The sequence below is a fragment of the Lissotriton helveticus genome, chromosome 11 (assembly GCF_964261635.1).
Source record: "Lissotriton helveticus chromosome 11, aLisHel1.1, whole genome shotgun sequence".
Lineage (NCBI taxonomy): Eukaryota > Metazoa > Chordata > Amphibia > Caudata > Salamandridae > Lissotriton > Lissotriton helveticus.
Genome location: NC_136072.1, coordinates 534,277,913 through 534,305,549, shown reverse-complemented (window position 1 = coordinate 534,305,549; position 27,637 = coordinate 534,277,913). Strand labels below are relative to the sequence as shown.

The following is a 27,637-nucleotide window of genomic DNA, read 5'->3' as shown; positions in this document are numbered from 1 at the left end:
ATGAGGCAAGCTAGTGCCCAGAGTTGCCGAGTGTGATCGCTGATCAGAGTGGGCACCGAGGCGAGAGAATTATCGAGTCCGCTGACCCTGGTCCAGAAACCTGCCGCGTCGGGAATCGAACCCTGGTCCCGGGCCGTCCTCTGCTCTCGGGTCTGCCGCCTCTAACCAGTGAGCCACACTACTCCACACTATTGCCTGCCTCACACAAAGCCCTGCACACAGGAAAACCTGAGTATTTGGCTGCCAAACTCAAGAGGGCTGGTCAGACAAGGTACCTCAGGAGCTCCAGCACCCTAATACTCATCCTCATGAAAACACGCAAACAAAAAACTGCCACACGGTCCTTCGCCGGAAAGGCGCCCAAAATCTGGAACGCCATCCCAGTCGGTATCAGGACTATCTTGTCCTTCACAAAGTTAAAAAAACAACTTAAAGTCCTTTTCCTCAACCGCTTCCTCCCAAATGGATAGCCGCCATCTATTTGCTATTCCCTGCTCGTCCTCTCTTCCTGACATTGTTGCTCAAAGACCCACCTCCTCCCTGCTTTTCGTCCCCAAACTCCCCCCCCCCCCCCTTAATTGGTTCTACCCCAAGACAACGTGCACTCTATGAGGTTATCTCATGACTCACGGACTACCTCAATGCTGCTCAGCACACTTCGTCCTCTGAACCTATATGTAGAATCCTCCCTTATTGTATCAACCTCAAGACAATGTGCACTCTATGAGGTTATCTCAGGACTCGCACACTACCTCAATGCTGCTCAGCACACTTGAACTGACAAACCTATATGTAGAATACTGTTTATTGTATGAATGTTGCTCAAAAACTGTTAAGAAGAGCTCCGATACCCTTAGATCAGGCTAGTGCTATATAAAACTCCTTAATAAATAAATATAAATATTCAGCCCTCTGGCATTCCAAGTGAGAATGTTCAGTGGCCCCATGTGTGGATAATGATGCGGTAGTATCCTTGTCACCTGCCATCACCCTCCCTGTACATATACAAGTCAAAAATCGTACTCCACTTTCCACCACAGATTTTCCAATAGTTGTGGTGCAGGAGCAGTTGAATATATTGTATTAACATTCTTAAATGCTTAATAAGTTAAAAGTAAAATACATGCGTCCGTGCTTGTGGATGACGTTTTGGAAGCTTATCAGTTTTTTTGTGTATCATGGATGAATCTTGTTTGTAAAAAGTATTTTTTGGAGCATGGGCCTTAGAGGTACAAATCTGATAGAGACTACTAGCTGCAGATTCCTTAACGTAGAATTATTCCCAGACGTGAGACTGGATCCGGAAAACTTTTCTGCCACAGCACTGCCGCGGGGACGGCACCAAGTGACTCCGCCCTGATGTCGTCCGCGTTCGTGACGTCAACGAGGATACATAATTCCCACCCCGTGCACCTACGTCAGTTTTTTCTGTTTCCGCGTGCATTGCGGATCCGGATTGTGTCCTGGCCTGTTTTCAGGCCTTCTCTTCTTTTTTTCACGCTTTGGCGTTGCGTGGAACAGTGGGCGAATGCCTTCGGGCTTCAAGATGTGTACCTCCTGTGCACGTCCCATGTCGGCGACGGACCCTCACCCGATTTGCATGTGGTGCCTGAGTGAGCACCACGACTCGGAGAGTTGCGACGCCTGCCAGCACCTTAAGCCTAAATCACGGCAGGAGCCCCGGATGAAGTTGATGTCGGCGCGCTTGTCCAGGTCGGTATTGTCCAAGCGCCCATCCCCTACCTCGGATCCAAGGAGCCGCCGGTTTCGTCTGCGGGATCGCCTTTCGCTGCAGCCCTTTGGGCGTGGCTCACCGGCTGGTAGGTCCTTCAGTTTGTCTCCAAAGCCCTGTCCTCCTTCCGCGATGGGGGCCCGTTCCCCCAGGGACAGGCGCCCCCTCCTGTCGCCTCCCTACCCGCCGTGGAGGCGACTAGGGCCCAAATGACAGCCCACGCTGTGGTGCTGCAGGCTTCTTTGGCCCTTCCTCCACCTCCTGTCACGTCTGCGGATCCCTTGCCTTGCGTGGGGACTTACGAAGGTTTCGGCTTCAGGTGGTAGGAGGGTGGTGTCGTTGAGGTGTAGTCCTTCGGACCTCCCCTCTTCGGCGCCTAGCATCCCTGCCTCGCTGCAAATCCCTACGGGCTCCCTGTGGTGTCGCAGGTGATCACCGGGACTCTAGGCTTGTCCCTGAGTTCCCCTCGATCCTCTGAGCAGGCATCTGCTTCAGCTGATGTCGAGCCGGCGCCGTTTCGGCTGGTGGAGTCGCGGGTGGAGGCCAGGACCTGGGGCGCCTTCCCGAGTCCCTGTCGGTCCTCGACGCGGGCGAGCCCCTTCTGAGGTCGAGCCGGTGTCTTTTCGGCGCCGCGCCTTCGCCATTCCGACATTGACCTCACCCCATTCTCCTGGAGAGCACATGGTGACAGGAGTCGGCCCGGCGCCACGGAGGCCCACTCCGGCGGCGGTCGACGCCGATCAGGCACCGATTGCGGACTCCACGGAGCTGCGCTGGCCTCGGGTTCTGGATTAGTCTCCTGAGGTCCCTTCTCCAGAGGCCAGTCATCTGTTGGTGTGTTCCTCCCCGGAGACTGTGCGCCGTGTTGTTGCCTTTTCATCGGCATCTTCAATGGAAGGCTCTTCGCTGTCCCCACGGCCTAAATCTTCGAACCCTTCTTTCCGTGGCTCGTGGCTGGCTTCTCCACCAGCCTCTCCGCCCTCCCCTGGGGCCCCTCCGGTTACCCATTCCTCTGTGGATCCTCCCTTATTCCGAGGCTGGCCGCTCCCCCCTGGCCTTGGGGATGGGCGGCTCAGTCTGCAACCGTCACCCACGGAGGAATTACTCAACTAAAGAAGAGAGTAAAAGAAGGTAGAGAACAAACGTTTCAAAATGGATTGCAGAACACAGAATATGCAGTACAAACCTCATACAAACCCAAGAAATTTGTGTTGCATACACACAAATAACAAAACTATCATCACCAGGGAGCAACACCTCACCAGCATCAAAAAACATTAACAGAAATGTCAAAACCAGAGCGATCAACCAAACAATATGTGGAAGACCATAACCTATTCCACATGCATTACTGCACAACCAAAATATTGAAAGCAAAGATACACCATGGGCTAATTTTGATATACAAAATTACTTTGTAACTAGTTGTGCAGAAATGTTCTCTTTGAGGTATCTATTTCACATAAAGAGTAATTTACAAAGAAAAAAAGAATGAATGTGGGTGTGTCTGTGAGGATTTGTTTCTGTATGTTGTTAATTCTTGACACCAAAACTCACCTTTCACACATTGTATGTACATGAGGGCCCCAGCACAGCAATTGCAAGAATACTCATCTTACTCCACCCTTAAACCATGATGTACTAGTTACTTACCTTCGGTAACGATGTATCTGGTAGAGACGATTCTAGCCGCAGATTCCTTAACGTAGAATTATCCCCAGGCGTGAGACTGGATCCGGAAAACTTTTCTGCCACAGCACTCCTGCGCGCCAGGGGGATGGCACCACATGAATCCGCCCTGATGTCATCCGTGTTTGTGACGTCCGTGAGGATACATAAGTCCCACCACGGCGCACCTACGTCAATTTGCTTCGTAGAATTTTCCACGCCACAACGCAGAGCCATCACAAACAAAACTGTGAGAATACTGGAACAGTGTGCGAAAACCCAGATATACAGAAGGGAAAGAAACAAATGGTGAGGAACAGCACCATCCAGAATAGTGCCAGGTAGTAAGACACCAAGTCATGGAATGAAAGAATAGAGCGCAGCTACTGTAAGCAAGTCCGTAACCAACATAACAGCCTCCTTAGAGGCAGAAAGCATGTGAAAAAGGGCACAGCAGATGAAGAAGTCTGCAACCATCGCCTGGAACCAAGAAGGGTGCCAAGCCAGAATTGGAAGAGCAGTGACAAGTCATCCCCCAACCACACCAGCGGGGGGGGGGGCTCTTAAAAGAACTGAGGGATCTGAAAGAAACAGGTTAGTATTAGATTCCTTACCTTAGAATAACCCCAGGCGTCAGTCTGGATCCGGAAACTTTTGCGTAGCAGTACCCCTGCGCGTCGGTAGGCGTCGTCTGCAGGCGTCCCCTGCGGCTCCGCGTCGTCGGCGTCGTGCGCCGTGATGACGTCGCTGGAGTATATAGACGCCGCCTCCGCGCGCTGACGTCAGTTCTTCTTTTTTCCGCGCCAGTTAGCGCAGATCCGAAGAGCAGTACTCCGGTCTTTTGACCAAGTGTTTGTAAAAACTAAATCTTTCTACGGTGCCGGTAGGATGCCTGGATTTAAGAGTTGCGACGAGTGCGACCGCATGATGTCGGTCACCGACCACCATCGACTCTGCCTCCGGTGTCTGGGCGCGGACCACGACGTGGAGTCCTGCGTCGACTGTCGGGCCTTGACTGGAAAAGCTAGGCGGGAGCGGTCCCGCAAGCTTCTCGAGCTCCGGGTGTCGGCCCCGCGTCGAGAGCGGTCCCGGTCCGGTCGGAGGTCGAGGGAGCGGTCGAGGGAACGATCGCGGAGCCGCCATGGGCGCTCCGGGAGTCGCCACCATTCCTCCGGTTCGTCAGGTAAGCACAAGAAGTCGGGGCGTCGCCATCGCACCCCCGACTCCCCCCGCCGCCCGCGTGATGCGGCCGGGGGCTCGGGTGACCCCACCCCCGCGGCCCCGCGTGGGTCGCCGACGCCGTCTACCCCATACCCGTCGGTCCCTGGGGAAGGCGCGTCGCGTGAGGAGATCGAGGCCTTCCTCATTGCTATGAGGGCGAGGTCTCCTCCGGCGGGGCCTACGGCGCCTGCGGGCCCGTCGGTCCCGTCTGGGGGCCCGAGTGGTTCGGGTGCTCCTGCCCCGACGCCGCCGGTGGCTCCGGCCCCGGCGCCGCTGGTTCCCTCTGGTTCGTCGCCGGCTGGTCTCCCGGCCTCTCCGGCGTCGGTTCCTGTGGGCCTACCCGTGGTACCGCCCCCGCGTGGTGCAGCGACTCCGCCGTCGGCTCCGGCCGGCGTCGGGTCCCCGGCACCGACGCCGCGCGGCGCCACCCCCATTTCCTCCCCGACTCCGGACGCGGAGTCGGACCGGCGTCGGCCGACGCCGGATCCGACGCCGATGGGGCCCGTTGACCCCGATGTCTATATCGTCGACCCAGAATATGGGTATGATGAGGATGAGTATGGAGAGGGTTGGGAGGGGTCTGAGGACCCTCTATCCCGTGCCTGCCAGTATGATGTGGACTGGGTAGGTGATCTGGGTGATGCCAGTGGCCTGGACGAGTCGCCCAACCCTGGGTTTGTCTCCCCGTCCCCTGTGGCGTCTGAGGCAGGTGCTGCCTATTCGGTGGTCCTGATGAGGGCTGCCAAGGCCTTGCACCTTGAGCTCCCCGTTGCGAAGGTCAAACCGAACATTCTGACCGAAGTGTTTAAACCGCAGTCATGCCCCCAGGAGCCTCTGCTGCCGTTTAATGAGGCCCTGACGGATGTCCTTTTGGGCACCTGGTCCAGGCCCGCTTCTGGTGCGCCGGTTGACCGGAATGTTGCAAGGCGTCACCGTCCATGCTCGGACGACCCTGCCTTTTTATCCACCCATCCCTCCCCGGAGAGTCTGGTGATCCAGGCCTCCACTTCGCAGTCCGCATTTCCGTCGGCTCCGCCCGATCGGGAATCAAAGCGGTATGACCAATTTGGTAAAAGGTCTTTTCCTCTTTGAGCGCTGGACTGCGGTCTTGTAATACCGCGTGCCTCTTGGGCCGCTACACCCACTCCCTGTGGGATACGGTCGAGGAGTGTCTGCCGCAATGCCCCCAGGAGGTGCGGGACAAGCTCACCCGGGCCTTAGTTGAAGGCCGGGATGCGGCGCGGTACTCGATCCGTTGTGGTCTTGACACGACCGACTCGCTGGGTCGGGCGATGTCCACAACGGTGGCGATTCGTCGCCATGCTTGGCTGAGATCTGCCAACTTCTCGCCAGATGTCCAAAATTCACTCATGGACATGCCATTTGATGGCAGTCGCCTGTTTGGTGACAAAGCGGACCACGCGCTGGAGCGCTTCAAGGACTCCAGGGTCACGGCCAAGTCCTTGGGTCTTTCGACCCAGCGCCAGCAGATGGGTTCGTTTCGGCCCTTTCGTGGCCAAGGGAGGGGAGGTCCCACACGTGCTGCCAGCCACGCGACGCAGAGCGCTCCCCAGCGCGGTGGCGGCCGTGGTTTCCGCCGTGGTGGCGGTAGAGGCCAGTGGCGTGGTCAGTCCACGCCTCCCTCCGCTGCTGCGTCCAAGCCTTCCTAGTCCGAGCTTTCGGGCTCACGTGACGCCAGTGGGTGGCAGGGTTCGCCATCACCACTCCCGCTGGCGCGCGATAACATCGGACAGGTGGGTGCTGCAGCTTGTCCGAAGGGGCTATGCCCTCCCCTTCGAGTCCACTCCTCCAGCCATGCCACCGCAGAACCACCGTGTGTCGGGGGACCACTTGACACTTCTGCAGGAGGAAGTTACGGCCCTCTTGGCCAAGGGGGCCATCGAGCGCGTTCCTGGGCCAGAAGTAGGGTGTGGTTGCTACTCCCACTACTTTCTGGTGCCCAAGAAGGACAAAGGAGGCCTGCGTCCTATCTTGGACCTACGGAACGTCAACGGCTTCCTCCGGAAGGAGAAGTTCAAGATGTTGACTTTGGCTCAGGTCTTGGCTGCTCTAGACCCACAAGACTGGATGGTAGCGTTGGACTTGCAGGATGCGTATTTTCACATCCCCGTCCTGCCGGCCCACCGGCGTTACCTGCGGTTCACGGTAGGCCACGAGCACTTTCAGTTTATCGTGCTCCCCTTCGGCCTTACCAGCGCCCCACGGGTGTTCACGAAAGTGATGGCGGTGGTCGCAGCTCATCTGCGCCGGTTAGGGGTGTCAGTCTTCCCCTACCTCGACGACTGGTTGTTGAAGGCGGGCTCGCCCCAGACAGTCGTCCACCACCTTCAGATGACGGCAGACCTCCTGCACGAGCTGGGGTTTTCCATCAATGTGCCGAAATCACACCTGTGTCCCTCTCAAAAGCTCCTTTTCATCGGAGCGGTTCTCGACTCGGCGCAGTTTCGGGTTTATCCCCCGGAACGGCGGGTCCGGGATATTCAGGCTCTGATTCCCATCTTTCAGCCGTTATCCCGGGTTTCGGTCAGGTTGACGCTGCGGCTTCTGGGGCTGATGGCCTCCTGCATCCTACTGGTGCATCACGCCAGGTGGCGGATGCGGGCTCTGCAGTGGGACCTGAAGTTTCAGTGGGCCCAGCATCAGGGCAACCTATCCGACCATGTCCTGATCTCGGAGGGCACTGCGAGACAGTTGCGGTGGTGGCTTACGGACCGCGATTGGGTCAGAGGCAGATCCCTCTCCCTTCCCCAACCGGAGCACGTGGTTGTGACGGACGCGTCCCTCCAGGGCTGGGGTGGCCACTTGGGAGAGGCGGAGATCAGAGGCATCTGGTCTCCGGCGGAGTCCCGGCTCCATATCAACATGTTGGAGCTACGGGCGATTCGCCTAGCACTGAAGGCATTCCTCCCCTTTGTCAACGGGAGTGTAGTGCAGGTGTTCACGGACAACACCACCGCCATGTGGTACTGCAACAAACAGGGCGGTGTGGGGTCGTGGACCCTTTGCCAGGAGGCTCTGCGTCTCTGGCAATGGCTGGTACGTCAGGGCGTGACTCTGACGGTTCAACACCTGGCAGGTTCTCTGAACGCCAGGGCGGACGAACTCAGCCGTCGGTGCTCGGTGGATCACGAATGGCGTCTGAACTCGGACGTGGCGAAAGGCCTCTTTCAGCAATGGGGAGAGCCTTGGTTAGATCTATTCGCCACAGAAGAGAACGCGCAATGTCATCAGTTCTGCGCGTTGGAGTTTCCAAGACGGCACTCGCTCGGCGACGCCTTTCGGCGCGAGTGGAGTTGCGGTCTGTTGTACGCCTTTCCGCCTATACCACTTCTGCCCAGAGTGCTGAAGAAGATCAGGCGCGACCGGGCCCAAGTTATCCTTGTGGCTCCGGACTGGGCTCGAAGGTACTGGTATCCCGAGCTACTCAGCATGACAGTCGGTCCCTCGATCCGCCTGCCCCTTCAGGAGGACCTTCTGTCGCAGCAGCAGGGGACGGTCCTCCACCCGAACCTGTCCAGTCTCCACCTCCATGCTTGGAGATTGAGCGGCGACAGTTGAGGCCATTTGACTTGCCTCCTGAAGTCTGTGATGTTATTCTGGCAGCCAGGCGTCCCTCCACAAAGTCGGTATACGCCTGCCGGTGGAACAGATTTGTGGCATGGTGCACAGCAAAGGCTGTGGACCCCCTTTCTGCCCCTCTGTCTGAGGTTCTCCTCTTCCTTCTTTCCCTTGCCCAGCAGGGCTCTGCTCTGGGCACTATCAAGGGCTATCTTTCTGCCCTTTCCGCCTTCTTAAGGCTACCTGATCAGCCATCTTTATTCAAGTCCCCTATTGTCTTACGATTCTTGAAAGGCATCACGCACATGTATCCACCTGCTCCGTTCGTGATGCCTCAGTGGGACTTGAACCTGGTTCTGACTTTCCTGATGTGTGCTCCCTTTGAGCCTCTTCATTCCTGTCCTCTCCGTCTTCTCACTTTAAAGACGGCCTTCCTGGTTGCCATCACCTCTGCCAGGAGAGTGAGTGAGCTCCAGGCCCTTTCTATTAAACCTCCTTTCTTGTCTGTTCATCCTGACAAGGTGGTTCTTCGGACTAGACCTTCTTTCCTGCCCAAGGTAGTCTCTGCTTTTCACATTGGGCAGTCCATCACCTTGCCTTCCTTCTTCCCGCCTCCGCATCCTTCAAAGGATGAAGAGCGGCTCCATCGTCTGGACCCAAAACGTGCGCTTTCATTTTACATGGATCGCACACGCCAGTTCCGGGTGGATGACCAACTGTTTGTTGGCTACGTGGGTGAGAAGAAGGGAAGGGCGGTACAGAAACGAACCATCTCTCGGTGGGTCGTCCTGTGCATCAAAGCATGCTACTCTTTGGCTCGGAAGGAGCCTCCTGTTGGGCTGAGGGCCCATTCCACTCGGGCTACGGCGGCTACTACTGCCTTGGGCCGGGGAGTCCCTTTGCAGGACATTTGCCAGGCGGCTACGTGGGCCTCGCTGCACACCTTTGCGAGGCACTACTGCCTGGACAGTCAAGTCCGGAGGGATGGCTTCTTTGGCCGTTCGGTCCTCCAGGACTTTCTGGTGTAGGTTGTATTGGTTCGCAGACCCACCACCGGGGTTGGTATTGCTGGGGTATCTATTCTAAGGTAAGGAATCTAATACTAACCTGTTTCTTTCAGATGAACAAGTTACTTACCTTCGGTAACGATATATCTGTAAGAAACAGTAGTTAGTATTAGATTCCTTACCGCCCCACCCGTCCTCCCCGTTCTGCGAACTGATACCTAGGGTTAAGGACATCCCTTTCAGGGCCCTAGTTTCAAATGGCACCAGTGTTAGTTCTCACATGGCTCTGCGTGTTCTGGCGCGGAAAAGCTGTGTGCAAAGAACTGACGTCAGCGCGCGGAGGCGGCGTCTATATACTCCAGCGACGTCATCACGGCGCACGACACCGACGACGCGGAGCCGCAGGGGACGCCTGCAGACGACGCCTACCGACGCGCAGGGGTACTGCTACGCAAAAGTTTCCGGATCCAGACTGACGCCTGGGGTTATTCTAAGGTAAGGAATCTAATACTAACTACTGTTTCTTACAGATATATCGTTACCGAAGGTAAGTAACTTGTTCGCTAGACCCAGCCAGGGGACCTCAATCCCAAGGACTGTAAGAGTCAGAAGTTCAAGCAAACACAAGGAAGCAGGGCACAACAAACCCTACATTGGAGACCAAATGCATGGGCGCAAATATACCCAGGCATTCGCCCACCAATCACCAGAAAGGAAGGAATGGACCAGCAACAACAACAACAAGGCGAGCACCCCCCTAGGGAGGGAGTAAGGGAAAAAAAGGGACACCCGCAGAGGACCGCCGCCCTGAAGCAGGCGAGTACAGAAGACCGAGAGGGGTCCTCGCGGATACGTGGAGGAAGGGCGGGTCGTGAAGGAATCTGCGGCTAAAATCGTCTCTACCAGATACATTGTTACCGAAGGTAAGTAACTCATACATCTGATAGAGACTACTAGCCGCAGATTCCTTAACGTAGAATAGATACCCTAGCCATACCCAAGGAGGAGGATGGTCTGCGAAAGGATCCCTCCAGCTCAAACAAGAATCCCAACAGGGGACCAGTCACGGGGACAGGGAAAATTAACTCAGTCCACCGCAACAGTGGAGGAGTCACATGCCCGAAGCGGAAGAGAAACTCAGCATCGAGGAAGAACACCTGCTCCAAGGGGATATGTTAGAACGACAAAGAGGCCATCCAGCCTTCACCAACAGGAGAAAACAAGGCAATACGACGGAGGCCAGAACACCCCAAGCCCAGTGAACGTACCAGGAACCTCCACCGGAAGCCCCAAGGGTACAGGCAACACAGAGGAGTACCGAGGTAGAAGAGCAACCCACAGTCTCCAAGGAGAAGAGGCAGAAGCTCAGCAAAGCCCTCCACCGGAAAACGTACCCAGTGCAGAGGGCAGCCGAGCCCGTCATAGTTCGAAGTCAACAGACAGGACAGAACAGCACCTCAGCAATAAGGCAGAATAAGAACGTAACCTCACAATGACCCCACAGGACAAGAAGCTTATAAAGTTAGTGTGAAGCTTAGTCCGCTATGTACGCCGTTGCAGCTGTACTGTTTTTTTTTTTTTTTTTAGATACTGAATGTTGGATCAGGGGCAAAAACTGGATAATTGGTGTGTTTGACTTCTGAATCATCTTGAATGTATTCCTTTTGAGTTTTTCATAGTTGTATTTTGAGATTCTGATGGAAGTCTATGTATTACTGTATGTGTTCTATTTTGCATTTTTTTTAAAAATTTTATTGTCTGTTGATTGCTTGTAGGATGTAGTTGTACGTGTATTTGATGTTTTCTGCATATGCTGGCTAAGAGATGCTCGTGACACTAATGTGGATTAGTGGTTAGGGTATGCCTGTTTGTTTCACATGGATCAGATAGTTTGAAGGGCACATAAGTGGTCGTAAGACACGATGTATTTTTCTGCTTAAGTAGACAAATTAATTGCATGTAATATTTGGTTTTGGGTAGGTAATTGTTGGATTGTGGAAAGGCTGAGTCCAAGTCTTTGAAGTCTGTGTTTTCCAGACATTCATCGTGATGTTTCTGATATTTTCATTGCAGGCCACGATCCAGTCAAGAATGTAGTCTTTTATCTTTTCTACCTTGTCACCCATGTTTCCTTTTGGTATTCAGTGTTTAGCAGGTTGTGGAAAGGACAAGGCCCTATACTACATCCTGGCAATTCCTGTGGTCTTGGTATCTGCTAGTAAATCATAAAGTAGTTGAGCACAGACTTTTCTGACATTGAGCGTGGGTGTTTTTTGTTTTTGTGTTGTAGGTTTGTTACGCAGGATTAGTTGGAGAGCATTTGGATTATTTGTAATTATACTAATCAGCACATGGGTGTGGCATTTTGAAGCTTGACTTTCTTTGTTTCTCAGGAAGGCTTTTGTCTTGAATGTTTATAGAAAACGATCAAAGATTCTTCAAGTGGTTCAAGTACTGACTAGCAATCTGGGCCTTCTTCTGGACTTGTTAGCATTCTTGTGTACTTCTATATCTCGGATTGTTAATCAGTGATTTGAAGAGAACCCCCCACTTTATCTGTTTACAAACAGAAGGTATTAACTATCCTTTTCTGTGCAAACATCAATGTCTCTAATGGCCCAAACTTTCGTGTCACAGTTGCCACTTGACTTGTACCAAAATGTGCTTGACAGCAAGGCCTTCCACATGCATTGTTTTGGTGCACACATTTGAAAATACCATGTTTGGGGTAACTGTGAGAAAGTGTTCCTTTCATCAGAATTGACTTTGTATGCATCTAACGAAGGAAGGATAGTTTCTTAGGTGTACATATACTTAGTCATTTGTTCTGCAGCACTAACCGCTATTGTTTAGGGAAAGCCTTCAGTCACCACTAAATAAATATTAGAAGATCCTGTATGAGAGATTATTAGTTTGCTCTCTGTAAACATCTCTTCTATCAAAGACTATTTAGAAACAATGTCTCTGTCTATTAGTCTGGCAACATTAAGTACATCTTTCATTACAGTGTTGGAGCATAAATGAAAACAAGTTAGCAAAACTTAGCTAGCAAAATGTCTTAGGTACACATTGGATCTTTTTAGGGGGTTAGTAAGCTTGGGTAATCTTTATAATAACATTCAACAAACTGAGCATTAGGTGGTTCAGTAATAGGAAATATGTCAAACATATTTTCACCTTTGACATCTATAACAAGTCAGTAGTATAACTGTCATCAATAATAAGAAATAGTGAATGTTAGTATTCACATTAGGAAAAAAATATAAACTGGTGTTCTAATGAAGGCAAACTTTGCACCCGAGATTTTTTTGTAAAACTTTAAGATGATTGTTGTACAAATGACAGCTTAGTCAATATTCAGAGAAGTTAAATTCAAGAGTTTTGGGGTATGTTATTTTATTTCATTCATGACATGGCTGGTTTTAGTATAATAGTCCTCTAATGTAGCCTTGAAATATGTCTAGCTAGTTTAAGTAAATGCAATATTTTCTTCTAAAACCGTTTCTGATTAGGAGTGCTATGGCAAGAAAACATGCAAAGGAATGTGACTTTGTCCCAATATAATGTATATAAAGTAAGACATTAATTTGTTACCAATTAAAACATTGTGTTCTAATACTCTGTTATATTCAAATTCCTTGGTGGATACAGGACTGTCCCTCTTCTGTTGATTAGATGATGAATGAATGTCACCTATGTAACTGTTTACTCTTCCTAAGGTAAAGAGGGGGTTTGATATTGTCTCATAACTATATTATGCTTGATTTAGTTGATCTTATCAAGGAAAGATGGATTGCCCACTGCAAATTTCTCTTGGTGATGCTAGGTACAAATTGTTAAGGTATGGATTTACTGCACTATTAGATGTCTATAAAAAGTGCTTTGCTTTAGTTATTAGCTTGCGCGATATTGTGAAATAGTTATATTTTGACAGGAATACTTCTTTCTGTGTGTAGGGCGCAGACTTCAGAAGTCTGACGTGAGTTGGGATTAGTGCTACCACGTATGTATGTTGTGGATCTCTTATTACTCTTTAGGTGTTCTGTGATTGAAGTGAAGAGGCTTGGGGTGGTATGTAGTCAGCAGTGTTATGGCATTTGGTTGAGACTATTTACCCTAGTGTTGATGTCTACGATGTAGTTGGTGTTGCTTGAGAGCATGTTTATATGACTTGAACCCATCTGTAACCTTTTGAATGAAATACAAACCTTTTGGAGGTCTGTGTTTGCTAGGATGTGCATACTGAGGTTGGTAGATGGTACATTATGTGGTGTTGTGGTCAGAGCATCCAATATAGATTGCTGGGTGGCCTAGTATGTATGATGAACCAAGGCTGAATGAAGTGGAGCAGGTGTCTTTGGATTGGGTGGCATGTGTTCTCTGTAGTGTTAGTCGAGCTTTAATTGGATATTAGGTTGATGCAAGTCACAAAGAAAGAGGTTCGTAGAGTGGGAGAAAGGCACAATAGAATAGAGGTTTGAGTATTTACTAATGAAGAAATTATGAAATTCAAGTTGTCTGAGGGTTAGGTGAAATATGAAGGAGTAGTTGAGTGAGGTGGTACAAGAGGATAATTTGTCTACTCTTTAGACAGTTGTGAAGTATTGTTGAGCTGATCTCGAGGTTTGCAGTGATTAAGTTGCACTAGCATTTGTTGGCAGCTGGGTTCGTCTCAGATGTTTGTGGTTGGGTAAGGTTTTGTTGTCTTTCAACTATTTTGTTTCATTTTGACAGTAATCTTGGATATTCCTATGTTGACTGGCTTTTGATATTTTTTTCTGATGTTGGGGGGTGAGGTTGGTCCTTTTAATATTAGTAGCATGGGTGATTTCTCTTAAGTGGGGATAGTTGTACAGGCGTTTGGTATGTTTGTGTTATTTTTGGGATGTATAGTGGCCACAGCTGTATTTCTTGTTTTGATAGTTGTCATTTTTAATATTTATTATTGTACTTGTCACCCTGATGATAGTTATTTTTGTCTTTGCTTGTTTCATTTTTAGAGTTGTAACAATGTTTGTGACTGTTACTTTGGTTCTGTAACATTTGTCTTTGGTTTTCATCATTCTGTTTCTTTTTCTTTTTGATAGTTCAGGATCCTAAGCGGCAATTTTCTTATCAGCAGCTGAGGAAGGTCTGGGGTCAGGCCTGGCATACAGTCCGTACACTGAAGGAAGATTGTAATCGACTGCAGCAGGGACAACGATCAGCCTTGTAAGGAAGTCTATTGATTGGTTACATTGAAAACATTAAACTCTTTCCAAGGCATATGTGCCGAGAGAACACCTTAAATTTCTCACTTACCTGGAAAGAAGTTCATGTTTGGGCAATTGTATGGCTTTTCTTAGTACTTGCATAGCTTGAGGAAGCATTCTCAAAGCAGGCGTGAGGGGTCATTTTTATGGTTTCTATGTATTGCATTGTATTGTAATTGAATTTATATAGCGCTTACTACCCCTGACGAGTCGTCTAAGCGCCTTTTCGGCGAGTAGCACGCTACTAGTATTAGTGTTGAATTAGTATAGTGAAACATACAAGTACATTTTAAGTGGTGGGTAGGTTAGTCAGTTATTTGGATTTGTATTACAATGATAGCAGAAGGATAGAGGAGGAAAAAAGGTCTGTATTTATATAGCGCTTGTTACCCATGATGGTGTGTTGAAACACGCTATTTTCAGGAAGCCCATAAAGGATTAGTATTGAATTAATATGCTGAAATATAAAAGTAATTTCAGTGGTGGATATTAATCAGTTATTTGGAGTGAGAAAGATAGCAGAGGGATAAAAGGGGGAGAAAGGTTTGCATTCATATAGCACTTGTTACCCCTGATGGATGTTGAAGCGCTTTTCTGGCGAGTAGCACGGCACTCCAGACCCCATAAAGGATTAATGTTGGCAATTAGTATAGTAAAATATGAAGTAATTTGAGTAGTGGATAGGTTATTCAGTTATTTGGGTAGAGAAGTGTATGTGGTGGGATAGAAGAGGGAAAGAGGTTTGTATTTATAAAGCGCTTGCTACCCCTGATGGGGTTTTGAAGTGCAAGTAGCACGCTACTCTGGAACCCATAAGGATTAGTGTTGAATTAGTATGGTGAAATATAAAAGTAATTTTAGTGGTGGATATGTTAGTCATTTCTTTTGATTGAGAAGGGTTGGGGAGTGGTAGAAAAGGGAAAAAGTTTGCATTTATATAGCGCTTGTAACCCTGATGGGGTGTTGAGACGCTTTATTGGCTAGTAGCACGCTACTCTGTAACCCATAAAGGATTAGTGGTGAATTAGTTAATTTTGATTGAAAAGGATAGTTGAGGAATAAAAGAGTGAAGGATAAATTATTTTTTTTAGGTCTCAGCAGCAGGATGAGGCTTTTGGATGAGTAAAAAGGACTTTGGGAGGGGAGGAGTCAGAGGGAAGAGTTTAGAAAGGTTTGTTTTAGGGGATCGGTATAGTAAACAAGCATTTACAATGCAATGGTTTTGCCTTTGTTAAAGTTAGAGCTATTGGCATTGCTCTTGACATTATTTTTATTTATGTTTTTTTTAACAAATAAATGGCATTGTCATTTACAATAGCAGGGCAGTGCACAGGGAAGGGGGGGCGAGGAGAGACGAAGGAGAGCTGCGGGCTCAGGGAAGGGGGGGCGAGGAGAGATGAAGGAGATCTGCGGGCTCAGGGAAGGGGGGGCGAGGAGAGACGAAGGAGAGCTGCGGGCTCTTGTTGTAATGCTTGCATGGATGAGTTGGTGGATGCATGGATGGGTGCATGCATGGATGGGTGTATGGATGGATGGGTGTATGGATAGATGCATGGATGGGTGGATGGATAGATGCATATATACAGCCAATCCCTCAACAATTTATGCAATCCACCAACCCATCCAACCAACAACCCATCCATGCATCCACCCATACATCCATGCATCATGCATACATCCATCCACCCACTGCGTCCCACTCCGACCCCTCTAAATATAACTCCTTTTTTCTGTATATAGAGATGACGGTATTCACTAGTATATGCAGTAGACCTTTCTACTCTAACATTCCTATGTGACTCTTGCAGTACATCTATTCATATCCCTTCTATATGTATATAGAAATATAACGAGAATCAACAGTCTCTTCTTTGTGTGACTACATCTAGTACATTTCAATTGTTTTCCTGTTTGTATCTTTTACTTAACGCATGTAATCCAAAGTCCTTATGTAAAGCGCTCCGACACCTTCGGGTAAAGTTTGCGCTACATAAAATCACATTAAATAAAACTTTACCCTACAAATCCAACCATCCATTTGTGCCTAGGCTTACATTTTACGGCCTCGAAGCACACAGAGAAGGGACTGTTTACTAAGTCGAGGCTTTGTAGGGTGCATGGCAGGGGACAGTTTTAGGCGCCAAGGGAGGGTAGGGAGCAGAGTCAGAGTACTTCACGGAGGTAGGGGGCAGTTTTTCATGGTTCAGGGCAGGGGGCTGCGGTACTTTTTGGAGCATAGCCTTATTTTAAAGGGCTCAGTTCAGGTGGAGGAACGGCACAAAACACCAGGCAGACAGGGCAGAAGGACACAAATACGAGGGGGGTGATTGTAACGGAGGGCAGAACGGCACATATCACGAGGCAGACAGAGGGCAGAAGGACACAAAAAAGAGGGGGGGTGATTGTAACAGAGGGCAGAACGGCACAAAACACCAGGCAGACAGAGGGAAGGAGGACACAAAAACGAGGGGGGGATGATTCTAACGGAGGGCAGAACGGCACAAATCACGAGGCAAACAGACACAAAAACAAGGGGGGATGATTCTAAGGGTTGGCAGAACGGCACAAAACACTAGGCAGACAGAGGGCAGAAGGACACAAAATCGAGGGGGGTGGGGTGATTGTAACGGAGGGCAGAACGGCACAGACACACCTGACACCACACTTCACATTCCAGAATACCTTAGAAGGACACACAATGAGATGGACACAAAGCAGAGGACAACACCAGACCCATCAGTGAAATCATTGCAAAACAGGACACTTAGTTAATAAATCATGTTAAGGACATGTACCATATCCTGCAAAGTAATCATAAGGTCAAATTCTAGAACCCAGCCAAGCCATCGTCATAAAACCACATTCAATGCAGAGAATCCACCTAAATTCCCTTTAAGAACCCACCTAGCAAACATCCTAATAGCAAGCCGCAGAACCAGCCAGGTAATCATCCACACGACAAGCACGGGAATCAGGCCCACCGTGATCTGTAGCACTAGAACCCAAACAATCACCCCAGTTACAAGTCAAAGCAGGGTCTTAACAAAAATGCGACCGTCGTTGGAGCCCCCCCTCTGGGGGCTCGACATCACCAAGGTGCCCGCTGAGCCCCTCTGGGCTCTCTGTAAATGAAAATGCCCCCGGAGCCTGTCACTAGGCTCTTAAAACAAACAATGCCCCACGTTGGCGGAGCGGCCCGCTGCCACAGGGCCGCTCGTCTGCTGCCGTTACGATGGAGTCCCGCTCGGGGGACTCAGGAAGAAAAGGGGCCTCCTGTGGGAGCGGCCCTCTGACCAGACGGTGCCGCTCACCTTGCCTGCCAACACTGTGCCTCTCGCAGGCACCACAGCGTCACCAGAGCTCCCCCCAGCCCATATCACTCACCGGGCGTTCTCCTCGGTCTCTCCAGTGTTCCGCTGGTTCTCCTCCGGTTGGCGTCGGGCGAGGCTCCTCCTCTCCGGGGCCTCGCCGAAGACGGGGCGGCGGCTGCGGGCTCCTTCTCACGGCCCCGAGCAGGAAGGCGGGTGCCGGCAATGCCGGACCAGATTCAGGGGCGTTCCCGAGAATTTTTGGCTTTCGGCTGACGTAGCGTGAAGTAGCCAAAAGCCAAAAATTCTCGGGAACGCCCCCGAATCTGGTCCGGCATTGACGGACAGGCCCGTCTTCCAATGCCTAGCCTCCATTTATGGAGCTAGCCAATGAAAGACGGGGGCCGTTCCTGACTCCCATACCATAGTCATTAGGTTTTCGCCTGCGCGAAAAAGCTGCGCAGAGCGCAGCTTTCGTCAGGCAAAACCTAAAAAGGTCCAAAAATCAATTGGGGGGTGGACCACTTGTCCTGCGTAACTAGAGTTTCATTTTTAGTGCTCTGTGACAATAAAAAGTCCTCATTCACGTACGGACGTCGGTGGTGGCGGTATATCTTGGTTCTCCGCCTTACCCCTTAGGGACAGGACAGCGTCATCATCGGGTTACTGGTCATGCTTCCTCCACCCGGAGGTAACCCCTGGTTAAAGCGGTAGTGATCGGTGATTTAAAAACATTTTTTTATAGATCTCACAGAGGGGAATTTTTTATATAAAAAACTCATATATCCAGATTCACAAAGGCCTTTAATACATATGGCTTCAGAGTTGATAGAAATTAGTTAGGAATCACCCGCACTTGTAAATGTCCGTAAAAAGGTCGACATGTTTCAGCCGTAATGTATCAAAATTGATTTTTGGATATACAAATAAGGAAGCCGTGTGGACCACAATTCCTTCCTTCTCCCTCCCTTTGATTTAATATAGTAAAAAAAGGTGTCAGATGATGCAAGGAGGAGTAGAGTAGGAGAGAGTCTAGAAAGTTTTTTGGGGGGATCATAGTAGTGGTATGGGGTTTGGGATAAATGAGAGAGTGGATGTAGAGGATATATTGATAGATAGATGTATAGGATGAGAGATAGGGTAGTGCATTGGAAAGAGTAGTAGAAAGAAGTTTGAGATGAGTCCTAAGGTTGGGCTAGAAGATATATTGAGATAAGTATAGGTTGAGAAATCGGGCAGTGCATTGGAAATGCTAAATTAGACGAAAGTGATAAATATATAGATCCATAAGTACATTGAAAGTATTTAGATACATAAAGGAGGTAAGTATATGTAGATTAAAGATATTGATAGAGGCACAGGATGAGAAATAGGGTAGTGCATTGGATATGCTTTTTCAGGAGAAAAGTAACAGACACACAGATCCAAGTACATGGAAGGTACATAGATGCACAATGGAAGTATTTACATGTAGACCAAAGTTGATTTTTATTTATTATTAATATTGCTTTTTTTTTTCTTCCTCTCAACAACATAATTATTTTACATGTTTATACAAAGCAATACACAAATATAGGTACATATCTATAGGGAAAACAAATGCTTATATACAGAGGGATATGCTGTAAATATCTGTTTGCGTATGGTGCTTATGTGGGAAAGAACAAATTCTTGAGTAGTTTTCTGAAGATAAAGTAGTTGTCGGTGGACCTTATGTTGGGAGGTAAAGAGTTCCATAGTTTGGCTGCTTGAACGGAGAAGGATGTGTCACCCATGTTTTTTTTCTTGTATATTGGGATTTTGAGGCGAGATGCTCCTTTAGAACAGAGGTTCCTTTGTTGAATGTGTCTGATGATTTTATTTCTGATGAAGAGCGATCCCATTCCATGTATTGCTTTGTGGGTCATACAAAGCAGTTTGAATGTGGATCTTCTGGCAACCGGTAACCAATGCAGGGCTTTCAAGGCAGGGGAGATGTGGTCTCGCGCTTTGATATGCAGGAGTAGTCTGGCAGCTGAGTTCTGAATCCGTTGTAGTCTTTTCATGGTCGTTAAAGGTGATCCTTGGTAGAGGCTATTGGCGTAATAGAGTTTGGACAGAACAAGGGAGAAGGTAGCTTGAGCCTTGTGTGGAAATCCCAAATAAGGGAAAATTAGTTGCAGGGTTTTTATAGTGACAAAGCTTGATCTTGCTAGTTTGTCCACTTGGGCATTCGACAGCTTGGAGTCCATGGTCATTCTGAGGTTTCTTACTTCCTTCGATACTTTAGGTGGTGATCCCAGTTCATTTGGCCATGCGGCAAGGGGGTATTTCAGTTTTTGAAGCATTCAATTTGAGATAGCTCCAAGTCATCCACTGATCCACGGCTCTGAGACAGCTCAGAATTGGTGATTTTCCTATGTCTTTGGGGAATTCCAGTTGCAGGAGTATTTGAGTGTCATCTGCATAGTTATAGCACGTGAGGTGACATTTATTGATCAGTACTGGTAATGACTTCATGTAGATGTTGAAAACCATGGGCGAGATGATAGAACCTTGAGGGACCCCTGCTTTTGTGAAGTACGGTTTGGACGAGAAAGGTGGTGTATGGATGACATTAGTTCTGTTTTGACAGCCATATTCTATCAAATAAATTCAAGAGAAATTCTGATTTGAAAATATGCAGCTAAACAGTCCTAATGAGAGCAATGCGGTGGGTGTAGGGAATGCCTGTAGACAACTCAAATAGACAAGTGTCCAGAGCATGCACTGAGACATGCTGTATCTGTGGGCTTACAGCCCCCTATCACTTTTAATTTGCTGCTTTGTTTGTCCTTTGCAAAGGCCTGCTTCTGTGGTTAACGTTTGTTGTAGGTTCCTCCTTTGTGTGTCAATCCCTCCCATGGACCATTTCTTTACTCGTAGGCTGGCCCTTTTGTGCATGTAGGTTTGTTGAAGCACACTATTTTCATTTCGTTTGTGCGTTAGTTTGAAATGTTGGCTTTTTGTTTACGCATTCCCCAGTCCAGATTGCAGACACCCTAGTTTTTAGAAGTGTGTGAATCGCCAAAAGATTGCTTTCCACCTTAAGTGCCAGAGCGAGCGAGTTCCTCAGTTTGGCTGTGCCTTCAAAGAAAAAAGTAGACTCCTAAGTTTTCTATCTTCGAGATTGGATTTGGGATTTCTCCCAGTTCCTTTGGCAACCAGCTTTGATATTTCACGTTTGTGAAATTGGACGCTGGAAAATCTTCTGAATAAGGAAATCAGCCGAAGAGCTGGCACCTCGGAACTGCCCACGTCCTGCCGCTAAGTCCGGTCTGTACAGCAAAAGTAGCGGCAGGATGTAGGAAGCTCCGAGGGGCCAGCTAACGAATGTGTGACTAAGACAGCACCATGCCCGCCCGTACTTCATGACCCTCACAGAAACACCATAGAGGAAAATCCTCTGAATAAGGAATTAAAGGTAGAGACAGTTGAGAGCACTAGACCTCGTATCTCGCCAATACTTGGCAGCAAACAGCACCCTGGATCAGATGCTGTAAGGCCACACTTAAAAGTGCCAAAAAGTGAGACCTATTGGCTATACTAATTGCTTATTTTTGGGTGGGTGCAGCGGTAGCGTGCTCTAGTATTGCTTGGTATGAAGCCTTCGTTGCTTAAACTGCTGTTGCTCACACACGGAGCAGCAAGCACTCTGAAAAGATTGCCTGGGTATAGCGGGTATAGGCTGGACTAAAACAGAATCCCCTAGCAGCATTCAATGATTTTGCAATCTCTGCAAAGTTTAGGGTAACCTTAACCCAAAAAGATGTTCTCAAACCCTTGCTCGCGGACACAGTCGAAACATTACCAGGAGGCTATCTCATCTTCTCAAAATGAAGTTTTCTGCTGCAGAAACTTCTTATGGTCCATCTCGAATTGTTCTGTCACAGGTACCCAATAGTGCTCAAGTTTTAGAAGTACTTTTTCATTAAAAATGAGAACAGGGCATGGAACAGTATGTGGGCTGTAGTCATGGGACTATTGTGGAAACATTTGTAGTTTATATACGAATATTTGGCTCTTGGGAGCAAATTCATCTTCATAGTGGGAAATTGTAATATTCATTGTTTGCATTTTCATTATGGGAAATCTTCATGACCATTTTGAAGATTTTAAAGATGACATTAACTTTAATTACTTTTCTTGGTATTATGGCCTCCCTTTTACAATAGAAGGAAGACGGTTTAATGATCCATTGGTTCACTGAAATGTCTTACCCCAACATAAGAAATGTTTAATACATCTGTGAGACAAATTTTATGTAAACTATATACTACTATGAGATAAAATTTGTGGTGCAGTTGCTAGAGATCGCGGGTCACCCAACCAATAATTTCGCCACTTCTGGCTTCGGGCCCATATACTTTACTTTATCATACACATTGATCAGGTGACCACACAATCTACTACCAATAATTGTGAGTTCCCTTTCTTATTATTTCCAGTGTACCCAATTTACCATCCACTGTTATGGGTACCTATGACCACGATGGGTCAGGGAGCTAGCTGTAAAAGGAAAGGCAGCGAAATACAAAACCCAACACTAAAACCTTTACTTCATGAAATGACCACGGACAACTGGAAGTTTTGAAAGTTTATCTTAGAATTTCAATCTCTTAAAATATACATTCCACTACAAGGAGACAGTCTAAAACCAGATTTGCAAAGAGTACATAACTATATAAAAGAACTAAAAGGGCAATCATTGAGTTTTATCAAAAATGCTAGTGCGACAGGGAACACGCTAAGTGAGAGGGAAACTAAGGTAAGGGCAAAGTGAACACGTTATAATCGGGGTTACTTTAGTCAGTTTTATGAGAGAAACTTAGGGACCATAACAGAAAATTGCAAACAGCAATGCAGAAAATGATTTCTAAAAGGTAGGGTAACATAGGAACACGCTATGAAATAAAAATGCAAATGACTTTGTGATATGCAATAGTTGCGAAAAGCATGGAAAATTATTCATATGCAAAGGTACGTCTTTATTGAAGCAAAGACAGAAAAATAGAAAGGTGCAGTTTAAGAATTTCAGAGCAATATTTACCTAGACTGGTGTGAAAACCAACCCTGGCCACGGGTCAGTTAAGGACAGGAAAACCCTCAAGGAAGGATAACCCTCAGTGGGACAGCAGGTGCAGAATGGACACCCCAGGACAGGACAGGAAACCCAGATTAGGATCAGGACAGGACCACCAGGATACGACCAGCACCCGCAGTTTGGAAGCAACGCCAGCGCTCCACCCTCTCTGCAGCTATCGATCAGGACCCCGATTGGGTCAGCGAATTTCCCAGGAAAGTGCTCCGCCAGCACTTAAGGTTCAGTAAAACCTTCAGAGTCTATGGTCAGATTTCGGACAGAGAGCTCCGCAGCACCTCTGTATCAAGTCACCTATTGAGTGCGTTGGGTCAGTGACAGGTCAGCTATTCAGACAAGTCGGACAATTTCTCTAGCTAAACCTAGGCTAGATATACTGTTTTGGGACAGGGTACCACCCCCCAAATGTTGCAAAGTGTCAGAATCCCCAATTTGGATTGGTCCTAAGGTAGGATTTGGTTAACACACCAATCAGAACAGACTATTCTAAGGCCTATTTTGCATCTTAAGGTGCCGCCTAGCAAGATTTGGGTTCCCACGAGAAGTCGCAGGGAATACAAAGGAAAGAATTACAATGTATTCAAATAGGGTACAAGTTAGGCTTTCTCGCTGGGTGAAGGTGCATCTTCCCATGCATGCTCTGGCATCAACCTTCTTTGGCTTGGTTTCAATGCCACCGCACCATCGACTGATTCGGCGCAGTAGTGCCCTCCAAGATGGACTCCCCAGCCCCATCACCCATCAGTGCCGCGGATACATGAAAAGTAAGCGAAAACAAATTAGCACATGGAAATAAATGAAGGCATTACATGTCATAATTTCGTACTTCACGTTTATCATCATAAAAATATACTATGCAATTACGGGTAAGTGCTACACATAACAACACGATGAGCAATAGCATGAGCTTCACTTCATTATCACATTAAGCTGCCATTTTAAGGCGATTACGCATGCGCACCCTTTCCCTCCAAAACTATCTCTACGTGTAGTCACGTGAGTGTGACTGACGCATGCGCAGGAGAGAGAAAGTCAAGCAGCGGCCATTTTAGGAACGAGAATTATTCGTATTAGTAAAACACATAAGCAAGCATCTCTATGATACCCACGCACATTCAAAATACATAAAATTAGTGAAACGAACAATTTAAGTTACGAGATTATAATAGATTTTCGAGGTTCTTGACTCGAGCAAGTCGCGATGCGAAATCTTGCTCTATCAATCCCCTCTTTGATGATATTTACTATCATCACAAAAAGAAAATGGAACCAGATGCCAACTTTCTTTCACACCTTGTACATTTCTATCTCTTCCAACAGGCGATTCAGTTTCTCTTTCTCATTTAAGGTAGGGTGAGAATTTTTCACCTTTTTATAAATCTTATTATTTATTTCTTCCAATTCAAGCTCATCCGCACTCCGTTTCACTCCTCTCGCATTCACTTGGTATTTCTTTGTGTGTTTGCGACATTTGCAACAGACGAATATGAGAAATAGGATAAGACCTATCACTCCAATTGGCATCAGTACCTTTAACAATAAGCTTTTACCTAAACTAGCAAACCAATGGCCTACATTGGAGAGACCATCAACCTGTCTCTTCCAGGCACTGTCAACCTCGAGTGGTTTGAGTTCCTTTTCCAAATTAGTAATGTTTTTCACATATCTTTTGAGCTGTACGCTTTTGTCCGGAATGTAAGTGCAACAATGTTGCGCCTTCAACATCCGGCAGACTCCGCCCTCTTTTGCTAATAGGGTGTCAAGAGCAAGTCTGTTCTGCAAAACCATTGATCTGATCGCAACCATTTCAGTATTGACCAGCAGAAATCCATGAGCTGTGTCAGTAGACAGCACATCCACTATAGTGGACAATTTGCAAATTCTGTGAGTGTTCAGAACCACTCCCACTCCAGGTATCAGTGCACTAAAAATACTACCCATTATTTCACCTACGCTTTCTCTTTTGCTACGCACTAAGCCATTAGTATTTTCATTGCTTCCAGCAATTTCATTCACATGGTATATTTTCGGGAAGACAATGCCAAAATAGCAGCTTCCATACCAGTGATCCGGCAATTTGAAATAAGCCTTGTCTCCACATATATAATAAATTCCAGGAAACACAGGCTCTGACCCATTTTTGAAACCCCAACCTCCAATTACTTTGTAATTGTGTTCACATTGACTGGAACCAATGAAAATGTTATTATAATAACTAGTCTTCTCGCGGTGAAGACAGAGTTTCCCTTTCTTTTCGAAATCCAGCAACAAAGCAGGCCCTGCCCCGCCATTTGAGGTGCTTTCCATGTTCTCAGCCCATTTAGATGTTTTCTGCCTCTTGTCATTAGCCTTTCTTTGGAAACTCTCCCTTCTTTTCTCTGCCATGTTTAAAAATATCTTTTCTTGTTCATGTAATGTACAGGTCAAGTTATCTCTGTGTGCTTCAGCTATGTCTATATTGCCTATAGTCAGAAAGTAGTCTCCCATATATCGTATTACGTCACTTTTGGTATGTACAGGATTCAGATTTCCACGGATGGGAAGTTCAGAAAAGATCACGTCATTGTTAGAGTAATAGTACTGTAACGGTCCTCTTTTGTAAAATAAGCTTGCCAAAATACTACAGGAGATTCCATAGGTCAGAGGTAGGTGATGATATGTCACGCCTTCAGCCACAGAAGTAGGTAGCTTCATGCAGACATAGCAATCCTCTATCTCCATAGTTTCTACGTAACGCACTAATAAGTTTGCGAAAACATTTAAGTGTGTCTTGTTTCTAACTCCGTGGTAATGTAGTCCTTCCTCATCTGATGCTTCTAAGTCTCGTTTTGTCTGTCTGAGTGCTTTTTCACGTCTTTCTACACTTCGTGTTGTCAGTTCTTCAGTGTCGGTAATCTGAGTAGGGTCAATATTAGTATTTTTGCTAACCATAAAGGGAATGAAAACTGTTAATCCTATCCAAATTAATATTACTATAACTATACTACATATACACACCTTGCAGCATGTTTTGCAACAACTGCGGCTAGGTCTACCACTCACGTTTGAATCAGACATTTTGGCTCAGAAGGAAATTTCAACCCCTCTTTGCAGCTTTTCTCAGGTATTTTTATTGCTGTGCAATTTCACGGCGGTTCTTCCTCTTCCTCTGCAGAATAATCAGTAATCTGTTCTCCGTCGCTTTCGTCAGTAATATCAAGATTCTCAAAGTTTTCCAAGATTAAGTAGGTCCACTCCGGATCCTTGTCTTTTTCGTTTTGTCTTTTTATTCTTTCACTCCTTCTCTTGGAGTTATCTTCAGGTATTTCTGCAATTCGGGGACTTCTTCTTATGTCTGCAAGTTTCTCTTGGACTGTTTTTATTCTTAATTTTAGTCTCTTAATATACCTTGGCTCAATGTGCTTCTTTTTCTTGAGTCTTTTAGCTGGCACTGTTATTTGGCTTTCTTCTAATGTCCTTTTATTTTCACTTGTTTGGGGCACTTCAATTTCTGCTTTCTCCCTTTCTGTCTGACTAGTCCCAGGTCTTGTATCTATTTCTTCTGCCTGGTTACTAAGCTGGCCTGGTTCAGGTATATTTTGCGTTTCGCTTTCAAATGTCTCTGTTTCTATGTCCTGAACATGTTCTCTTAGTTCTGCCTGATCCTGCTCGAGCACTTCGATCCCTTGTTTTTCTTCTGCTCGAACTATTACACTATGTCTAGTCTGTCCCTTTTCGATATCAGGAGTCAGTGGAGGAGTATCGATCACTTGTTCTGTCCCTGTCTGACCTTCTTCTTCGTCCTCAGATTTGATGTGAATCTCAATGATCTGAGGGTCTTCGCCTGTGCCTTGCTCGACCTCTCTATTCCCCTCTCTGTCTTCTCTTATTCGCTCTCTTGTTCTGAGTGGATCTCCAGTAAGGTCGATTATGGGTATCCAATCCTCTGGCCAAATCTTCTGCAGCTCGTCATCAGCTACTTTCGGACCAACCTCTGTGGGATTCTCGGCAGTGCTGGTGCTTGGCCATACGTCATCGGCTACCTCTGGACCAACGCCTAAAGGACCCTCAACGGGACTGGTGCTCGGCCGTCTGATATCAGCTACTTCAGGACCAACGTCTGTAGACCCCTCAGCGGGACGACCTTCGGCTCCAGGTTCCTCGTCGGGTATCACCTTCTGGGTATGGCTGGCATGGATCCACTTGGGCACGCCTGCACACTTCACAGCGGTCGTTGTTACCAGGATTACTTGGCGCTTTTTCCCCCACCTTGGCTCAAGGCAACTTGAACGAGTATGCTTCTTTATCTTAACCCAGTCACCAGGAACCAATTTGTGAACTGGGGTTGTCGGGTTGGCGACGGCGTCTGTCCCAATCTGGCGAGAGATAGAACGCACTTGGTCACCCAGTTGCTTGCAGTATTCAAGTACCAAATCATCAGAAATGCTTAACAGTTTGTATCCTGGTACCCACGCTTGTCTCATCACTCTTCCCATCAATATCTCATGGGGGCTCAGGCCTGTTCTTCGATCTGGAATGCTTCTGAGTCCCATCAGAACAAGAGGCAAGGCATTTATCCAGTTCAAGCCAGTAGAATCACACATTTTTGCCAATCTATTTTTTATAGTGCCATTTATTTGTTCTACCACTCCAGAAGCCTCTGGATGATATGCACAGTGCAGCTTTTGTGTGATCCCGAATGCTTTGCAAAGCTGGGCCAAAATTTCATTCTGAAAATGTCCGCCTCTATCTGAGTCAATAAAGACTGGAAC

General features: G+C 47.5%; 1 protein-coding gene across 1 annotated transcript in view; it reads left to right on the top strand.

Moving 5' to 3' along the window:
• IKBKB (inhibitor of nuclear factor kappa B kinase subunit beta) overlaps positions 1-27,637 on the top strand; it is a 543,710-nt gene that overhangs the window by 319,906 nt on the left and 196,167 nt on the right. The window contains exon 13 of the mRNA XM_078666224.1: positions 14,295-14,418. Coding sequence (XP_078522350.1) covers positions 14,295-14,418 — 124 coding nt within the window. The remainder of the gene's footprint in view (positions 1-14,294; positions 14,419-27,637) is intronic.